This window comes from Orcinus orca, chromosome 18 (assembly GCF_937001465.1).
Source record: "Orcinus orca chromosome 18, mOrcOrc1.1, whole genome shotgun sequence".
Classification (NCBI taxonomy): Eukaryota; Metazoa; Chordata; class Mammalia; order Artiodactyla; family Delphinidae; genus Orcinus; species Orcinus orca.
The window spans coordinates 57,395,139-57,415,063 of NC_064576.1; the positions used below are offsets into that span (position 1 = coordinate 57,395,139).

General features: G+C 43.1%; 1 protein-coding gene across 3 annotated transcripts in view; it reads left to right on the top strand.

Moving 5' to 3' along the window:
• Window positions 1-19,925, top strand: part of SLC25A30 (solute carrier family 25 member 30) — a 29,630-nt gene that overhangs the window by 9,015 nt on the left and 690 nt on the right. Inside the window, exons 2-10 of one of the 3 annotated variants that reach the window (XM_004274577.4) lie at window positions 1,882-2,003; window positions 3,514-3,661; window positions 7,519-7,613; window positions 8,534-8,619; window positions 10,404-10,499; window positions 11,187-11,311; window positions 12,589-12,727; window positions 14,085-14,165; window positions 15,101-17,220. In XM_004274577.4, coding sequence (XP_004274625.1) covers window positions 1,940-2,003; window positions 3,514-3,661; window positions 7,519-7,613; window positions 8,534-8,619; window positions 10,404-10,499; window positions 11,187-11,311; window positions 12,589-12,727; window positions 14,085-14,165; window positions 15,101-15,142 — 876 coding nt within the window. In that variant the 5' untranslated portion in view covers window positions 1,882-1,939 and the 3' untranslated portion in view covers window positions 15,143-17,220. Of the gene's footprint in view, window positions 1-1,881; window positions 2,004-3,513; window positions 3,662-7,518; window positions 7,614-8,533; window positions 8,620-10,403; window positions 10,500-11,186; window positions 11,312-12,588; window positions 12,728-14,084; window positions 14,166-15,100; window positions 17,221-19,925 lie in introns of those variants that run through there. The other 2 variants (XM_033436777.2, XM_033436778.2) reach the window with 2 other exon arrangements.

Consider the following 19,925-nt stretch of genomic DNA (forward strand, 5'->3'; position numbering starts at 1 on the left):
TGAGATCCTGGATGGGTAGAGTAATCTTGGATGTAGGTTTTTCTCTTTCATCACTTTAAGTATATCCTGCCACTCCCTTCTCGCCTGCAGAGTTTCCTCTGAAAAATCAGCTGATAACCTTATGGGGATTCCTTTGTATGTTATTTTTTGTTTTTTCCTTGTTGCTTTTAATATTTTTTCTTTGAATTTAATTTTTGTTAGTTTGATTAATATGTGTCTTGGTGTATTTTTCCTAGGGTTTATCCTATATGGGACTCTCTGTGCTTCCTGGACCTGGGTGACTATTTCCTTTCCCATGTTAGGGAAGTTTTCAACTATAATCTCTTCAAATATTTTCTCAAATCCTTTCTTTTTCTCTTCTTCTGGGACCCCTATATTCCAACGTTGGTGCGTTTAGTGTTGTCCCAGAGGTCTCTGAGACTGTCTTCCGTTCTTTTCATCCTATTTTCTTTATTCTGCTCCTTGGCAGTTATTTCCACCGTTTTGTCTTCCAGCTCACTTACTCGTTCTGCCTCAGTTATTCTGTTATTGGTTCCTTCTAGTGTATTTTTCACTTCAGTTATTGTGTTGTTCATCTCTGTTTGTTCTTTAGTTCTTCTAGATCTTTGTTAAACTTTCTTGTATTGGCCTGGATGGGGTTTGGCGGGGGGTACCGGCCTGGGAGCTCAGCAGGCTCCCGGGGCCTGAGTGGGCGGGGCAATCGCCCTCCACTCCTCTCCCGCTGCTCCAGGAGAGTCCCTCTCGCCTGCCTCTCCTGATCTGGCCTCCGCTCCTTCTCTCCCCTCAGTACCCCTACATCCTACTGGTTCACTTTGGGGTCCCTCCCGTCTCCTTGAGCGTCAGAGTCTCCAGGCAGGTGCACTAGTTGTGGGGAGACACTAACTCTGCGTCTTCTCACACCACTATCTTGACTCCACCTCCCGTGAGTGTCTTTTTTGTATTTAATTTCCACAGTAGGCATGAGTAAAGGTGTGGACTCTACCCCTAATTGGTTGTATTGGCTGCTTCAACTATGATGATGATGAGGGAGAATTTAAAAACCTAGAGGTTAACAGGAAGTTTACTAGGAAGGGGGTGATGAGGCTCTGACTCCATAGTCTGCCTCGTTCCTTCATCCCGGGCCGCCTCACAGCTAGTAACATAACGTGAGTAAGAGAAGAGAGCTAACATTTGTAAACTACAGGTTCATTTTGGTCATTTTAAGTAATTATCATTTTAGCTTGTGACACTGGGTTGCAACATTTTTCTGCTTCTGTGTATCTGAAAGACTCCAGTACCTCCTGGGAGGGACTCACTAAGACAGTGGCAAGCAAATGGCAAATATTTATTAAGTGAAGAACAGATTTAAGATAACATGGACTACCCAGAAAATCACCTCCATTGTACTACACTAATCAACGCATATCAAGATATCAATATATCGGCTTATTTAAGGCCTGGGTTAGAATTAAGGCAACTGATCGACTGATTTGGGGTTTAGGAAATAGGGGTGCTTTCCTTTATAAGGTGAGGATCATCTTGGGAACCGTGCATGTGTGGGTGAGGGCAGGGTTCAGGGGTAGCATCTGGTAGTGCTCACTCCAAGTGAAACACGAGCTTAAAGAAGAAGCTGCCTGGGGCTTCATTGGTGGTGCAGTGGTTGAGAGTCCGCCTGCCGATGCAGGGGACACGGGTGCGTGCCCCGGTCCGGGAAGATCCCACATGCCGCGGAGCGGCTGGGCCTGTGAGCCATGGCTGCTGCGCCTGCGCGTCCGGAGCCTGTGCTCCGCAACGGGAGAGGCCGCGGCAGTGAGAGGACCGCATACCGGAAAAAAAAAAAAAAAAAAAGAAACTGCCTGTGTGAGAAGTTACAACATTGAAACACCTTACTTTTGTGTCCAGGAAAAACCCTGTTGGAGGCTATGCGTCTGTGAACAAAGGAGAAGGGACAGCGGTGAGCATGTCAGCCCTGAACTGGAAGCCCTTCGTGTACGGAGGCCTGGCCTCCATCACAGCGGAGTGCGGTAAGGAGCCCAGGGCGAGGCTGGTCAGCTGCCTGCTGTACGTGATGAGGCTGAAACTTATGGATGTGATCGTTGGGTGTCATAAGACTTATGGTGTGAGTGTAGTTCAGGCACAGAATGTGAGATGATGAAACACTGAATCTCAGGATTCACAATTTCTTTCTTCCTTTGCGATACTTTTAAGACGAAATAGTGACTTCGGCTGCTTATTAGCAGTTTAGGGTTGAAAGTTCAGTGGGGAGACAGTTGGACCTGTTGCTCAAACGGAAGTTTCATGCATCATTGTTGGATGCCATCTGTCCTGTTCTCCTTGTCCTTTTCCCCCGCTTCATCACTGTTAACACATTGGCTTTAAAAGAGGTTTAGGGAGCCCCAGGGCCTTCCTGAGCCGGAGGCGAGTGACTGTCATCGTGTCATCATGTTCGAATCATGCCTGTTGTTCATGTCCTGCTGGTGACTTCCTCATCCGCTCAGCTCCAGTCAGATCCTATTTGTTCCTTTGTTTATTCCCCTGATCATTCATTCAGCACATGTTAATTGACGGCGGGGGTGGGGGGGGTGGGGGGGTTAGGACTCTGCACTTTCACTGCCCCAGGTCCCGGGTTCAATCCCTGGTTGGGGAGCTAAGATCCCACAAGCTGTGTGGCGTGGCCAAAACCAAAACAAAGCACATGTTGATTGAGATGCTGCCAAGTGCCAGGTGTTGGGCTGAATCGCTGCTGTCCTGGGACAGAGGCTGCCCTTGAGGAGCCAGTGGGGACCTGGGCTGAGGGGTTGAGGCACATTAACCACCGACCACTGGCTTAGGCTCCCCGTGTAGATTCGTCGACACAGTGACTCAAGGTTACTGTGTATGGGTTTATATGTTTGGATGGACTATCTCTTAGGTACTACATTAAACGTTTTTACCTACATTAACAGAGTCACTTTTAGGCTGTAACACACAGGTGAGAAATTCCTTTAGAAAACGCATTTATCTCCGTTCATGTTGAACCCCGTATCAGCCTTCACATGTGTGAAAAATAGTAACTTACATTTTATTTTTATTTTATTATTATTATTTCTTGGCTACACTGCGCGGCCTGCAGGATCTAAGTTCCCCAACAAGGGATTGAACCCGGGCCCCAGCAGTGAAAGTGCTGAGTCCTAACCACAGGACTGCCAGGGAGTTCCCAGTAACTTATATTTGAAAGTGGATTTCCTGTTTGTGTAAATCATACCATGTACCTATTTTTGATAGCAGTGCAGCCTCCTCAAATCCTAGGTAGAATAAGATGGGACATAAATAAAAATGTACAGAAAACACAGTTATGCATTTTTAAAAAGATTTTAAAAAATCTTTTGGTTCCTAATTTTTTTTTAAATAGGAAGATTGCAGAGTATCTGCCATTTCTGTTTCTTAGTTTACGTTATAGTCTGAATGTTTCCTCAGTAATGTATCCCTGTGTATCCTTTGTTTAGTGAAATTTCTTTCTATTAAGTGAAACGTTTCCTTCTTAAAAATTTTAAGGTACTTTTCCAATTGATTTAACCAAGACACGGCTCCAGATTCAAGGCCAGAAGAATGATGCAAACTTTAAAGAAATCAGGTATCGAGGAACGTTGCATGCGTTAGTGAGGATAGGCAGAGAGGAAGGCCTAAAAGCACTGTATTCAGGGTAAGTAGACCTTCGTGTGTTTATATTTCAGTGTTGAACTTTCAAATGAACAGACTTCACACTAAGACTTCATAGAGAAAAAATACAAGTTTGGGGTGTATTCAAGAGCAAGTAGCAATCGTTGATTTTTTTTTTCATTTTTCATTTCAACTTTATTTTCTATATATGTGTTTTAATGTAGCGAGTGTTGTGGTGAAACTTTTCATTATATTCAAATACAGATAATAATACAAAAATTACATTTGTTTTAATAGCCCTTCCCCTGGGTTATTCTGAATTACTGAGGTTTTTGCTATAATGAAAATGATATGATATTCTCCATAGGTAAGAGTTGCAGTGAACAGCTTTTCTTTAATCCAACATTTAACGACCAGTGTACTGCAGGCACTGGATAGGAGAGTGAGTAAGGCGGGGTCCTGCCTATGTCAGTCAGAGGCCCTGCAGGAAACAGTTCGTTCGGGTGGTTTAAATGAAGGGAGATTAATGAAAGGGCTACTTAAGGGTTAAGGGAACGAATAAAGGATTTTGAGGTACCTAGAAACTAGCAAAATGAGAAATTGTTACCAAGCCTAGGACCAGAGAGACAAGGACAGGAATGATGTTAGCAGAGCCTACTAGGGCTGGAGCCTTGAAGGACCCAACAGGAGTTGTTGAGAGATGCCTTGCTAGTGCCCAGGGAGAGGAAGAAATACCTCCGCTTCTTCCCCCTCCCTCCCTCCCTCTCTCCCTCTCTCCCATCTTCTACTGGCTGGAATCAGCTGGCAGGGGAGCTGGGTGGTGTCATCCATGGCGCCAGCCTCGGCACAGAGCAGCACGGAGAGGGGCGAGACTGGATCTGGGTGGACACATGGGAATCGGCAGCAGCCCCCTGCCCTGGAGGAACTGTGGTTGAGTGGGACTGCAGTTGTGCAAACGGGATTACAGTGGCGTCTGCCGAGTACTAGACTCTGGTTGAGGCAGGGCATCAATCCCAGACTAAGAGGCCCTGGATCTGATCTTGAAGGACCAGGTCCAGATCCCAAACTGATGTCTCACAGCCCTCCCACCCACGGGTCCCCAAAGGTTTTTGTCTTTCAGTCGAGCCAGTCTTTTAAATGCGAGAAGTTGAACATAAAAACCATTCGATCTTCTCAAGAAAGCTAACATCTGGGCCCACATTGGGTCACTTATGATAATAGTAACTGGTGTTAAGGATGCTTTCTCTGGTTTACCAAACCTCTGGCACTCACATAGCGTAGGTGTGCAATTAGACTCAGCCCGCCTCACGCGCTCATAGCATCTGCCCGGTACCTGTAAGTGTGAGTTTACTATACCTGTGGCAGACAGAAGCCACTGAAGGGTTTTGAGTAGAGGGACTGACATGATCAGGTTTGCGTTGTAAAAAATTCCCGCCTGCCATTGGGAGAAAGAGAGACAGTGACAGTGGAAGCAGGCTGGCACATAGGAAGCAGAGACAAGGATCTGACCTGAGGAATTGTCTTGGGGGTGGAGAGAAAGAAGGCAGGCTGTTTAGGGCAGAGGATCGACATAGTGTACGACCTCATACATGAGGGGTGGTGGGGAAGGAGGAGACGGGCTAGTGTCTCTTTCTGGTTCTGGCCAGTGTGCAGATGGAGGTACCATTCCTTGGTCTAGGACACAGAAGAGGAGAGCGGATTGTTTGGAGAGGGAGGATAATTAGTTGGGTGAGACACTTGCTCTGGTGGTAGGTGTAGGACATGTGAATTGAAAAATCTGGGAAGCAGCTGGAAATGCATCTTGGGATCAGTGTTGGAAACATGAATTTAGGAGTCATGACTCTTTGGACAGTTGAAGCCATGCGAGTAGATGAGCTCATCTGGGGAGTGTGTGGAGCCGTGAGAGAAGAGAGGAAGGACAGAACTCCTGGGCCCCTCAGAGGACAGAGGTAGGATGTGCAGAGAAAGAAGAGGAATTGGAGAGAGTGAAGTTATGGCAGCTCAGGGAGGAGACGGCTGCAAGCAGGACAAAGAGTGGACCATAGCAAATACTGGAAAGACAGAGAGGCTTTATAAGATGCTGATTGAAAAGCATCATTTAATTTAGCTACAGAGATGTCCCTTGGGCCCCTTTTGGTGAGGGGGCTATTGATGAAGAGGGTAGAAGGAAGCCACATTGCAATCTGAGAAGGAGGTGGGAAGTGTGGCAGGAGAGCCTGCGAGTATGAATGCCACAGGGTGGTTTTGGGGTGGGGAGGGTCCTGGAGGAGGGAGAGGGAATAAGTGGAACAGGGCCCCCAGGGAGGTGGGAGATGAGCTCCAGCAACCCTGGAGGATGCTTACAGAGGCCACATTTCACCAGGTGCTTTGTCCTGAGAAAGGAAAGCCCTCCCATTATAATGTGAATGGGCAAATAGAACTCCGTGTGTTTTCATTGAGGATAAATATGAGGGGCTGAGCTATCACTTAGGGAACTAATAACTTGCACACATTTAACTGAACCCATATACACACACCACACACACACACATATACATATATTTTATTTTTTGATCCACTGTGTGGCTTGTGGGAGCTTAGTTCCCCGACCAGGGATTGAACCTGGGCCCTTGGCATTGAAAGAGTGCCTAGTCCTAACCACTGGACTGCCAGGGAACTCCCAAGAACCCACCTTTTTTTTTTTTTTTTTTTAATTTTTATTTATTTATTTTTGGTTGTGTGTGGGCTTTCTCTAGTTGTGGCGAGCCGGGGCTACTCTTCATTGCGGTGCGTGGGCCTCTCATTGCGGTGGCCTCTCCTGCCGCGGAGCATGGGCTCCAGGTGCGCGGGCCTCAGCAGCCGTGGCACACAGGCTCAGCAGCTGCAGCCCGCGGGCTCCAGAGCGCAAGCTCAGCAGTCGTGGCTCACGGGCCGAGCCGCTCCGTGGCACGTGGGATCCTCCCGGACCAGGAATCGAACCCGTGTCACCTGCATTGGCAGGCCGACTCCCATCCACTGCGCCACCAGGGAAGTCCCAGAACCCACCTTTATAAAAAAATTTTTTTTAACTTTTTTCTTAAAATATTTTTAAATTAATTACTTATTTTTTTAAATTTAATTTTTACTTATTTTTGGCTGTGTTGGGTCTTTGTTGCTGTGCGCGGGGTTTCTCTAGTTGCAGCAAGCTGGGGCTACTCTTCATTGCAGTGCGTGGGCTTCTCATTGCGGTGGCTTCTTTTTTTTTTTTTGCGGTACGCGGGCGTCTCACTGTTGTGGCCTCTCCAGGCTCCGGACGCGTAGGCTTAGCGGTCACGGCTCACGGGCCCAGCCGCTCCGCGGCATGTGGGATCTTCCCGGACCGGGGCACGAACCCGCGTCCCCTGCATCGGCAGGCGGACTCTCAACCACTGCGCCACCAGGGAAGTCCCTATTTATTATTTAGTTTGTTTATTTTTGGCTGCGTCGGGTCTTAGTTGCAGCATGCAGGATCTTCGTTGAGGCACGCTGGATCTTTCGTTGTGGCGCACGGGCTTCTCTCTAGTTGCAGCGTGCAGGCTCCAGGGCACGTGAGCTCTGTAGTTTGCAGCACACGGGCTCTAGTTGAGGTGCGAGAGCTCAGTAGTTGTGGCACTAGTGCTCTAGTTGAGGTGCGTGAGCTTAGTTGCCCCACAGCCTGTGGGATCTTAGTTCCCTGACCAGGGATCGAACCCACGTCCCCTGCATTGTAAGGCGGATTCTTTACCGCTGGACCACCAGGGGAGTCCTCCACCTATATTTTTGCTGGATTTTAAACTCTTAAGAAATCTTAGTGTAGTTTGATTGTGGAAGGCAGATACGTGATTACGTCTCCTATGTGTGTCTTCTAGAGGATTTTAAGTGGTTTTTTAGATTTTTTTGTCCCTTTGCCCATTGGTTTGGCAGGATTGCTCCTGCGATGTTGCGCCAGGCTTCCTATGGCACCATCAAGATAGGCGCCTACCAGAGCTTGAAGCGGTTATTTGTCGAGCGCCCGGAAGGTGAGTGGGGAATTCTCTTTCCATTTACGGACAGGAGGTGGGTTGTTTGTCTTTTTGTTCAAGTGGTTTGGGATCGATTTTCTTATTTGTGTCTTTACTACTGTGGAGGAGAACTTTGGGTTGGGTGTAAAATCTAAATGAATTATACTTGCTTATATAAATAAGCAAGTTGGATATCAGCTGAATTTAGGGGGGCAACAGAGCTATCTTACAAACGTCTTAATGAGTTGTCCTTGTTTCCACAATGTCCAGACTAGAGGGTATGTTGTTGTAGTTCTAGCCCACTTAAAATTCTCTACAATCATAGGAATTATCACCTATTTTTCAGGAAAGCAGTGACTACATTTTCTTAGTATTAAGAGCTCTGAGTTCTGATGTTCTCTTGCTGGTTGATTATTCGACTTTGCTTTAATCCCTAGAAGTTTCTGTCTTTTTTACAAAGAGATAAGCACTAGTCACTGTTCTATGAGCGCAGTGAGCCAGGAGCAAAGATGTTTGAAAAGTGCTTCAGTACATTTCAAATTAAATATGTATGATGTGCTTTAAAATTTTATCTCCACCTTATCTCATAGGAGGGTATCTTTTATTCTCCTACCAGTTGGTGTACGACCTCGTCTTAATTACAGTGGTCTGTACTTACACACAAATGTGAATTATGGTTCACTTCCATGATGATTCCCATGGTTACTCTTGCGTGATAGTTCACATTCCTTTTTAGGTGTCAAGAAATTTTGCTGAGCAAAATCCCTTCAGCCAGCAAAATCCCTAATCCTTTGAAAATTACTTGATTCATTAAGCATGTATTTCTTTCGTCTCTTAAATGAACAAGTGATGTGTAAGTGAATTACACCTATACATGAGTTACTCATATGAAGAGTCCTGTACATATGAAGAATCAAATAATATGTCTTTGTTTGCAGATGAAACCCTTCTGATAAATGTGGTCTGTGGAATTCTCTCTGGAGTCATATCCTCAACCATTGCTAATCCAACTGATGTTTTGAAAGTAAGCAGTGCTATCTATGTCTTACAGGCACACGCTGCATTTTCTTATTGTAATCAACGTACAGATAATGAAAATCTGTGAATGTAACATATACTGTGTATGTGTGAATCTTTACAGTTTTAGTGCCGTGAAGACTCAGAAACATGCACTAGGTGGATTTCCCAGTGATACAGATAAGCTCACAAGTAGGACCCATTTTTGGAGACTTTGGAGGTTTTGGTGATTAACCAGAAAAAAGAAAATTAGGCTTAGATGCATTTGAATTTCATTTTTCATTGAAAATCTCCCTTGTTTTTATTGGTTCATTAAAATAGATGGGCTGTTGGGAATTTCCCGTTGGTCCAGTGGTTAGGACTTGGCGCTTTCACTGCTGAGGGTGCGGGTTCAGTCCCTGGTCCGGGAACTAAGATCTCGAAAGCCACACGACGCAGCCAAAAAATAAAAACTAAAATAAAATAGATGGACTGCAAGCTTTACAGCAGTCTAGGCAGCTTGTTGGTGACCGTTTCTGAAGGCGTTACGTTTTCCACTAATTTGATTTCAGGAAATAGTAATGAAAATATTTACATAACTACAATTAGACATAACGCATTAGATGACCTTATCAACAATACCAGGGATACAGCCTCCTTAAATCCTTTTTGTAATAAGGCAAGGGACTAACTAATTAAAGAAAATCAAAATCAGGTGTGAGTTGTTGGTCACACCCTCTGAAGATATTCCTTTCCTTCCCTCATTCTTTTTCTTTCCCCCATTATTTAAGCAGCATTCACTGTGCTTCTGCCTTGCACCAGTTGGTGTGCTATATGCTTAGAATCCAAAAGTGAGTCAGGCAAGGACCCCGCCTTCAGCTTTCAGTCTAACAGGAGATTCTGACAACATCAACATTGCATGCAGCAGGGTGTTGGGTGCACTACAGTTACACGCGGTGTGAATAGAAGGACCAGGCCCTTTTGCCCTGAGTTTACCCTGTGCTGGGGTAGAATTGCTAGAGAAGAATATCCGCACTCCTGTTAACCTCTTAAAGCTGTATCAGGGCTGTGGAAAGGCGGTTCCTGCATTTTGTTTTCTCACGTTAGCCTGGCAGTAACAGTTCTCTGTAGAATTAGAGGGTAATGCATGTGCTCCCTAAACCAAAATAAGGTACCAGTTTTTTAGTGAGAAGTCCCTTTTTATTCTTAAAAATGCAGAGCTACATCAAACATTATTTTTATGTTGGAATATTGGTCATGTGAATTCCATGGCAGTTGTGAAGTTCACTTGTAAGTTCCCATGTAACAGAGTGTGAGGGACATCACACAGCCATCCTTTGGCCAGCACGTCTGTGTACCTTAGGGTTTGGCTGGTTGGAAATAATAGGGCTTGGAGTAACTAATTTAAGAAATGTGCTTACCATTGCTTAGTGCTGCCAGGTACACTGGATACTCATAAATTATGTTAAATCTTTAGAATTAACCATGATATTCTCTCTTTCCTACTTAGTAACCTAGAGGGAGATATGCCATTTTCTTTCCTTTTTAAAAGACTATTTAAAAAAAATTTCTTTTTGACACTTAACGAGCTACTGCATGCAAGACTGGACTCTACTAGATGCTTTTTGTTGATTCTAAAGTGCCTAAGAACCAATCCTGATAAATTTAAACTAGCATTGTAGTAATATTTGTATTACAGTTTTTTTCTTTTAATGATTACTAACCAACAAATTGAATAATTTTTTTTTTTTTAAGTCTGCATTTGTGGAGAAACATGCTAGTTTCTTTCTCACGTTAGTCTTTAATTTCTAGATTCGGATGCAAGCACAAAATAGCTCCCTTCAAGGAGGAATGATAGGCAACTTCATTCACATTTACCAGCAAGAGGGAACAAGAGGACTTTGGAAGGTAAGCTTCAAAAACAGACCCAACTGACTTAGTTCTTCCCATTTTTAAAAAAAGTTATTTTTCCTATTTTTATTATTTTATTTAATCCAAATGGTATAATGGAGTAAAGGAAGAAGAATGACATCTGCCCTTGAAGAGATCTTCTTCCTTAATTTCCTTAATCTGTAAAAGTGAAAATGTCATGATTTTACATAAGGAGTATATCGTGATTTTAAAGTACCTTTCAGAAAATTCATATATAAGAAATTCTGTGAGGGTTGAATACTTGTTTTGTTTGCTTTTTTCCCCAAGTTCTTATGGAGAAGAGGTTATAGTTACATTGGATTTTTTGATCTGTATGGTTTCATGGCTCTTAAGTGAAGACTGTTAGGCAAGTGCTGGTATGGAATGCTGTTTCCTAGTATTCTAGGGACTGTCATCTCATAGATTAGACCCTAAAGGTCATCCAGTCCGATCCTCTCCATACATACAAGGAAACCGGAAGCTCTGAGAGGTGACTCGTCCTGGTCAAGGTCGTACAGTTAGTGCCAGAATCAGAATTAGACTTTGGGGCTTCTGACTTCTTACCGTCTGCATTTTTCTACTCTTTCACTCTACATTTCTACCTACCAGCAGGAAAATGTAAAAATTGGCCATAGTTTGTAGGGGAGACATATCTGACTTGTTATTATTGATATTTTTACCCAGGGCGTGTCCCTTACTGCTCAGAGGGCCGCTATTGTTGTTGGTGTGGAGCTGCCGGTCTACGACCTCACCAAGAAGCATCTTATTCTCTCGGGCTTGATGGGAGACACTGTGTATACCCATTTCCTGTATGTTTATGGATTTTTAAAAAATTAATATTTTAGGTATGCATGAGCTTAGGGTAGAACTTTGCTGCAAATTTATAGACATTTTAAAGAAAGTTTATTATAAAAGTATTATATTCTCATATTTGAAAAATTATGATACGGAAGTAAACCAGGAAAAAGTATGTCCTTACCCCTTTACGTAGGTAGCCATTGTTAACTGTTTGCTTATGTACCTTTAGGTGTTTTCTATGCATATGCAAATATGTCTACAAAAGTATATTACATGTGCTTTATTATACAGCTACGATCATGCTTGGCATTCTCTTGCTTGCTTTCTATTTTTATATTTTTTTATTTTTCTGCTTTATTGAGGTATAATTGGCAAGTAGAATTGTAAGATACTTAAAGTGCACAATATGGTTAGATACACGTATGCATTATGAAATGATTACCCTCATCGAGTTAATTAACACATCCATCATTTTATGTCTGTGTGAAAACATTTAAATTCTACTCTCGTAGCAAAATTAAATTATATATAATACTGTGTTGTCAACCATAATCACCGTGTTATACATTAGATCCTCAGACCTTATTCATCTCATAACTGACATTTTTGTACGCTTTTACCAACTTCTTCCCAACCCCAAGCTCTGGCAACCACTTTTTGACTCTCTGTTTCTATGACATTTGGCCGTTTCGGAGACTGTTCTGATTCTTATGTGCTAATGACATCTACTGGGTGGAGGCCAGCGAGCTGCTAAACATCTTACAGTGCACAGGACAGACATCCACAACAAAGAGTTCTCTGTTCCAAAATGTTAGTAGTGCTGAAGTTGTGAAACCCTACTCTGTGTTAGTTGATACCAGGGCTGGTCTATGGTAGTCTTGTGACTGAAAGTTTAGTAGAACCCAGGGCCCTGGTGGGCATCACATTACAGTGAGGAAATCTTTTTCTCTGATCTCTAAGAGCAATGTAGTTATGAGATGGCTAAAATTACTCTGATGCCTGTTTGTAGGTGAATAGATAGATGAAATAGATCGTCCTTGGAGGACATTCCTTCCTGTTTCTATGATTCGTTGACATTCCAGAACCTCAAAAGTATTCTTAGCCGAGGCTGGAATTTATAAGCCAGTATAAACAATGCTTTAGATAAGGGCCTCATTCTCATATATTCCATCTTGTTACCTGTTACTTTAACCTAGTTTGGGAGGAGGCTGTTTCTTGCCCTTGATAGTAGGGGCTGCAGCTCAGGGGTATTAAACTTTTTATTTTTCAAACGGTCTCTTCTTTATAGCTCAAGCTTCACCTGTGGGCTGGCGGGGGCCCTGGCCTCAAACCCTGTTGATGTGGTGAGAACACGTATGATGAATCAGAGAGTCCTTCGAGATGGCAGATGCCCTGGCTACACAGGTTCCCTGGATTGCTTGTTACAGGTGAGCGGGGATGTCCATCTGTACGCTGTTGTGAATGCCTTTCGTGGCTCATTGGCTTCCACGTTGCCTTCTGAAGAGTTTCTTTTCAGGATTTAAAAACACAAGGGTTTAGAGCCTGATGAACCTGTGATTCTGTCATTTGTAATCGTGTGACTTTGGTCAAGGTACAGACTCTACACCTCGGTTTCCTCACAAGTGAAATGGGACAATAAATAATAGCACCTACATCACAGGATTATTATAAAAATCATTGAGATCATACCTACAAAATAGCACAGTGCCTGGAATAATGTTAGGTAGAAACATCATATACATTTATAATAATAAGTATAGACATAATAATAAAACCTTGTTAGTATAATAATAAGGGACACTGGTGAAGTAAGCACATTTATTTAAGTTAGTCTTCAACATTCTAGTGGATTGCTTCAATCCGTGAAACAGGCCCCCAAATATATATTTGTATTTATATTTATTTAACCAACGGAGTATCTGAATTTTGAGGGCTAAAATAACTAAGACGAGTGATGCTCTAAAGTCTTGAGATGGTACAGAGTTTTTGCCACACAGGGGCTAATGTTTTAAATACAAAATCTAAATGAATATTTAGAAATGAAAGTTCATTTTTCTTATATCTCTGCTCTGCTGTGAAGCGTGAGAAAATAGTCATATTTCCTGTGATTGTAGTAGAACTGTGTCTCCTTCCAGAATGTATCACCTTCCTGTTGAGTCAAACTGGAATGAACATCCTTCATTCAGACATCTCTCAAAGGAACACATGAATCTTAACCTTAATTCTCAGTTTAAATAATTGGGCCTACTGTTCCTGCGTAGATGAAAGTTTGTGACTGTCTCCCCTGCTGGGTTGCCGGCAGCCAAAGATGAGGGACCACGTTTGTGGTTGCTGTTTACCGGCGTGATGCTGGCGCATCCCTAGACTTCAAATATTGCTTTAATGAAGCAAAGACACTTAATGTTATCTATCCAACAACATGAAATAGTGGTACTCTGAATTACGTCTTTACTGCCATTGCCTCCTTTTTTTATTTCTGACCTGCTGTAAGCCCACATGGCAAGGAGGCAATAGACTCTAATTGGAATTAAATCTCATTTCTTATCCAACTGCTGTTTGCTTTGGGTGTGGGATAGTTTGGTACAGAGCCTTTGTCTTCACCTATGCAGAAACCTTTAAAGAAAGAAGAGAGGCAGTGGGCAATGATTTCTTAGATAGTCCTTCCAAATAGAATTTTGTTTTTAAGAAAAATGTATCAGTTCAGTCTGGCTACTAATTATTAATGCATATTTGACATAATTGGAAAGTTGGACGTTAACTTTTTTCCCCCCTCCCTTATAACAGACATGGAAGAATGAAGGGTTTTTTGCTCTATATAAAGGGTTTTGGCCAAATTGGTTGAGACTTGGTCCTTGGAATATTATTGTATCCTTTTCTGTTGGAGTAGATCTGAAAAAAGATACAGCTGAAGAATGTTGTTTATATAAACTGTCATGTTATTAATTAGAATTTAGAAGTAGGTTCTTATTCTGTTCCTCTGATTCAAGAAATAACTATTCAGTTTCTTTTTCAGGAGGTATAAAGTCTCTGCTAGGCACTGTGAAACGTGGCTTAATGGTGGTGATATTGAAAGGCAATGGTAGCAATAAAAACTTTTCTTTAGACTCTGGTCTAGGAGCTGAGAGTGTTTATGATTTCCGAGAGAGGAGAGACAAGGATTTATTTACTTGTTTATTTTTTCAGTCCCTAGCCACCCTTGGGAAGGATGTGGCTTGGCAATCGTGTTCTAGAATGCTTATTTCAGAGAGTGCCTAAGGACAGACAGGAATCAGCCCCAGAATTACTTGGCTGACTAGCACTTTTCCCTCTATGCCAAAGTGGGAGGCAGGAAGGAAGAGACAGTTCATTAGAAATGAAAGGACAGAATTATAAAGCAGGGGATGTCAGTTTGCACCATCCTTGTTTATCTGCGCCTCCCTCCCAGGCAAGCTTGCCTACCGGCAGCCCTAGAGGAGAACTCCCCGAGGTTGCTCTTTCTCTTTCTCACAGAATTTACTGTTCTGTGAAGTCTTCCTAAAAGTCAGAAAAGCTAGCAGTGTGGATGTAATCTTAGAAGCTTTTGGAGCTGATGCAGGGGATTTATGTGTCTCCGTTGTGGTCTGTCTCTTCCAAGCTGATCTTGGGAAGGTTAATGGGGAGATCTCTTGGGGTGGTTGAGGGTGGAGCCCCTCATGTTTAATCATGTCCATGGCATGTGGTCTGCCCAGAAATATTTGTTAGGAGGTGTGCTATTCGTGGGTCTGTTTTGATGCGTTAGGGTTAAGATGGCATAAAATGTCAGCCTTAACTAATACCTGCAGTTCTTTGTGACATATGAGCAGTTGAAGAAATTGGATTTGTGACAAGTCAAGACTGCATGAGACATCCCGCTGAAAATGCTCACGTCTGAAATAGCGAAGCTTGTCTTTCCCACTGCTTCTCACTGCTTGGCCCGCCACAGATTCTGAGGTGTGAGCAACAGGTGAAGACTGGGTTAGCTCGGATTGCTGTGTCCTGGCATTGGATGCTCTGCACCAGATGTTTAATGGCATAGACTGTAACATCCAGACACTAGTCCTTACCATTCAAGTGCCCTTCGACATCAAAGATAACATGAAATGCATGTTTCTTGCTAAAGAAAACTTGCATGAAGATCAGGAACTGTGGACTGATTCCCTCAGGGGAGAATAACTCCTGATGCATCTCAGCTCATAGCTGAGACTCCCAGACTGTTCGAAAGAAGCTCTTCGGAACCATGGAATGAAGAGAGCCTCCAAGAGGGTGTTATTGTTCCTGAACTTCTGGGGGGGCTTTGGCTTCGTGTCTGCTGAAGAAATTCACACATGGAGGCCTGGTATACCCCAGGTATAAACAGTGCAGGATATAGATCCCTGGAATATTGCACTGCTTTCTAATTTCCAATTTGGGCAGGACCTTTCACTTATAATAAGTGATTTTTAAGCCTTTGACCACTTGACCTTTGTGAGGAATTGTTACAAAGCATTAATATCTAAACTCATGATGGTGTGATAGGTTGGCTTGGAAGGTGGCAAAGTCTGTGCTGGTGGGAGGTGTTATTAATCTACTTGGGTTCTGTCTTAAGTAATGTTTGTAATTTGCTCTGTGATTTTAGCAAAGTTTCTATTTCCCAATCTGTAAAATGGGGATAATAACATCTATTGATACTGAGGGTCAGGTGAAGAAGATAGTAGCTGCTACTACTTGACTTGTAGGATTAGTGTGTTTACATCATGCTGTCATACAGCCATCATCCCAGAATAAATGGTCCGTGTGTATGGAAGAGAGTCATTTTATCATGGGCTTCTCCTGAGTGAGATCTTTTGTTAAAAGCCTTGTGCAAGAAAGAGGTTAAGGTTTTATTACGTTTTCCGTAGCAAAGTGTTGCAAGTGAATCAAAGAGTTGATTTTTTCCAGATTTCCCGGGTTTTACTTTAGTTCTGGTCACATTTGTCAAAATACTTCCTGTCTTGGACTTCCTAATCAGTTTGGAATGAAAATACTTGCTTGAAATTCGAAAGGTGATTTTTTGTGTGTGTGCCTGTTTATCTGGAGTCTGATAAGAGGTATATAATGTCTTCCTTCTTCTAAAGACAGGATATCATACTTCTTTTTCATCATCTTATTCTTTTCAAAATAAAAAGTGATTCTCAGAGCCCCACGTTCTTTACCCTTCTAGAAGACAGCCCCAGGAAAGGGACGATATTGAATATTTACTTGGGTACCTTCGGTTCCACTCTTCGAGAGTAACATTAAATACATACTCCCTGTGGCCTCCAGGACAGACACCTCTGCAGTATATGCAGGTTCCCAGTGGGTCCAGCCCCTGGGCTGCTTCCTCCCTTGAAGCAGAATGGAAGGCACGCATGTTTTTCTTGGGGATTGGGCAGTTTTGCTCCCAGTCACCTTGACCTTGCCTTCTTTGAAAAAGATTTTGTGAAGCAGAATTTTAGTTCCAAAAGTAAGAGCTAAGTCAAGAAAGGAGGAGGTCGGAAGGGCAGGTAGGTGTTGATTGCTTCAAGGCTCAGATGGAAGCCCAGTTCTCCCTGACCAGTTCTGGACATGACTCCGGAGAGCTGAGCCCATACAGGCCTCGCCCCTCGTACTGAACCATATCTTCAGAGAGCAGATTATTCTTCTTCTTACAGAAACATTCCATTGATATGGTAAGGGCTTTCTATAGAAAGCCTTTTTCACTTTTGTGTTCCTTGAGTTTAAAGGATGACTTTTTATGAGCCACTCTTTTTTTTTTTTAACGTAGAAAACATGTTAAGTGTACATATAATTCCTAAAACAGTAGAAGCAAGTTCATTTTGAAGACAATGTAAAGATTGAATGTCATACAATATTGATTATATCACTTTATTCAAAAATGTACATGTTCATACCAGGATGAAAGGAAAGCCATATCTCACTGTAAAAGGTAAGTGTGTGTTTGGTTTTTTTTAATAAATTTATTAATTTTATTTATTTAGTTTTGGCTGTGTTGAGTCTTCGTTGCTGCGTGCGGGCTTTCTCTAGTTGTGGTGAGCGGGGCCTACTGTTCATTGCGGTGCTTGGGCTTTTCATTGCGGCAGCTTCTCTTGTTGTGGAGCACGGGCTCTAGGTGTGCGGGCTTCAATAGTTGTGGCACGCGGGCTCAGTAGTTGTGGTTCACAGGCTCTAGAGCTCAGCCAGGCTCAGTAGTTGTGGCGCACGGCCTTAGTTGCTCCGCGGCATGTGGGATCTTCCTGGACCAGGGCTCGAACCCGTGTCCCCTGCATTGGCAGGCGGATTCTTAACCACTGCGCCACCAGGGAAGCCTAGTAAGCATGTATTTAAGACGAAAATATAGTATTTCTTCAGTGCAGGTTTATTAAATACCTTGTAGAACAGAGTCTTAACTTGTTTTGATTTTTTTTCTGCTTCTTGAAAGAGTAATGCAGTTGTTGAAGCTTCTAACCAAGAAAGAAACTTGAAGAACTGGGAGACTTGGTCCGCTTGTTTCCAGGGCCGTGACTACAAGTCATCCATCCCCTTGGGTATTGCTACATGTGGCAAAGGGAGTTTTAGCTTTGAAAACCAAAATGACGAAAGTGGATTTTTTTGTTTGCTTGTGGGTTTGTGTAATCATTGATGCTAAGTGTTGGCTGATTGTTATATAAAAAATGGCTTCTTTTCTCCGTATTTATTCATGTACTAGAAATAGTATATATTATATAAAGGCTATAAAAGTTTTCATAAGCCTTTATATTTTGAGCTCTTTATATAAACATTGTTGGAATATGTGGCATAAACTGGTTTCAGTATTTAATAAACGGGAGTAATATATAATAGTAAAAAATGCTCCGTGGTTATTTCAGATGAATAGAAACGTTTAAACAGAGATAAGCGGCAAAGCGTCCAGGAGGCTGGAGTAGAAATAGCATTCGTGAAAGTGGCCACAGACATTTCTCTCTGCTTAGAGAAGTTGTTGGGATCATCTTACTAATTGCCTAGAGACCTGTGTGGCCTCCCAGTCTATGAAACACTCTGCACTTCAGTAGAGGCCAGTGAATTCGGTTCGTGGGCTTGCTGGGCAAGGCACCTTGGAGATTCAGAACACCAGTGGTACGCCATCAGTGCCTTGAAATTTCAGGACCCCTCAGTCCTTCTTCTAGCATCTGGTGTTGGCTAGAGGCGGAGCCGGGATCCTTGGTTAACTGTGGGCCAGGCAGAGATACCTCTGGTTGGTATAAAACAGCCAGTGAATGAAATGCAAACGTGGTTCATTATTTTTTTATTTGAAAATGTTTTCAAGGTGCCTGTCTTAATATTTGAGTTAAAACACAGTGGTCTATTGAAAAAACAGAATTGGCAAAAAGAGGGAGCCTTAAATGCCTGGAGAACTCATGTCCCACTGGATCAGGGCACCTGTTAGAAGCATTAGGCATGAAATCCAGGCTACTTTTTTTTTTTTTTTTTGGGCCACGTTGGGTCTTTGCTGCTTCGCATGGGCTTTCTCTAGTTGCGGCGAGCGGGGGCTACTCTTCATTGAGGTGCGTGGGCTTCTCATTGCGGTGGCTTCTCTTGTTGCGGAGCATGGGCTCTAGGTGCGTGGGCTTCAGTAGTTGTGGCACGTGGGCTCAGTAGTTGTGGCTCGAGGGCTGTAGAGCGCAGGTTCAGTAGTTGTGGTGCACAGGCTTAGTTGCTCCACGGCATGTGGGATCTTCCCGGACCAGGGATCGAACCCGTGTCCCCTGCGTTGGCAGGCAGATTCTTAACCATTGCTTCCCCAGGGAAGTCCCAGGCGATTTAATTTTAAATGGACAGCTGAGAAAAACTGATGGTAAAGTTTTGATAGATTACAAGTATCTCCAGCCTGCAACAAAGCATGGGAATATAAGACAAAGGCATGGATAAATCTGTTTATTGAAAGCTTGATGTAAATCATGTAACCAAGAGCAAAAAACTGGCAACTCCCTATGTCTATATGTCCCTTGCTGAAATAATAATCTATACGGTGGCTTATCACATGGCTCTTGAGAAGAATGAGTTACGTCTCAGCCTGCTGACCTGGGAAGATGTCCATGATATGCTATTACGTAGGAAAAAGTTGAGATGCAAACTTCTTGGTGTATCATGAACGCATCTCTTAGGGAAAAAAAAGCATAAACTTATGTAAGGAGGGAATGGATATAAAGGTTGTGTATTAGGGTTCTCCAGGGAAAGACAGATCAGTGGGCTGAGTGTGTGTGCCCACACATGATTCATTTTACGGAATAGACTTATGTGATTGTGGAGGCTGGCAAGGCTAAAATCTGTAGGGCAGTTGGGCCAGCAGACTGGAAACTCAGGCAGCGTTTGTCTTTGTTGTTTTTTGGGCTGTGCTGCATGGCTGGTGGGACTTTTAGTTCCCCCCGCCCAACCCCGCAACCAGGGAGCGAACCCAGGTCACGGTAGTGAAAGTTCTGACAACTGGACCGCCAGGGAATTCCCTCTCTTTTAGTCTTGAGTCAGAATTCCTTCTCTGGGAAATCAGTTTTTCCCTCCTAAGATCTTTAACTGATTGAATGAGGCACACGCATATTATGGAGTGTAATCTTAAAGTCAGCTGATGGTAGATGTTATTCAGGGCTACCAATACCTTCATGGCAACACCTAGACCTG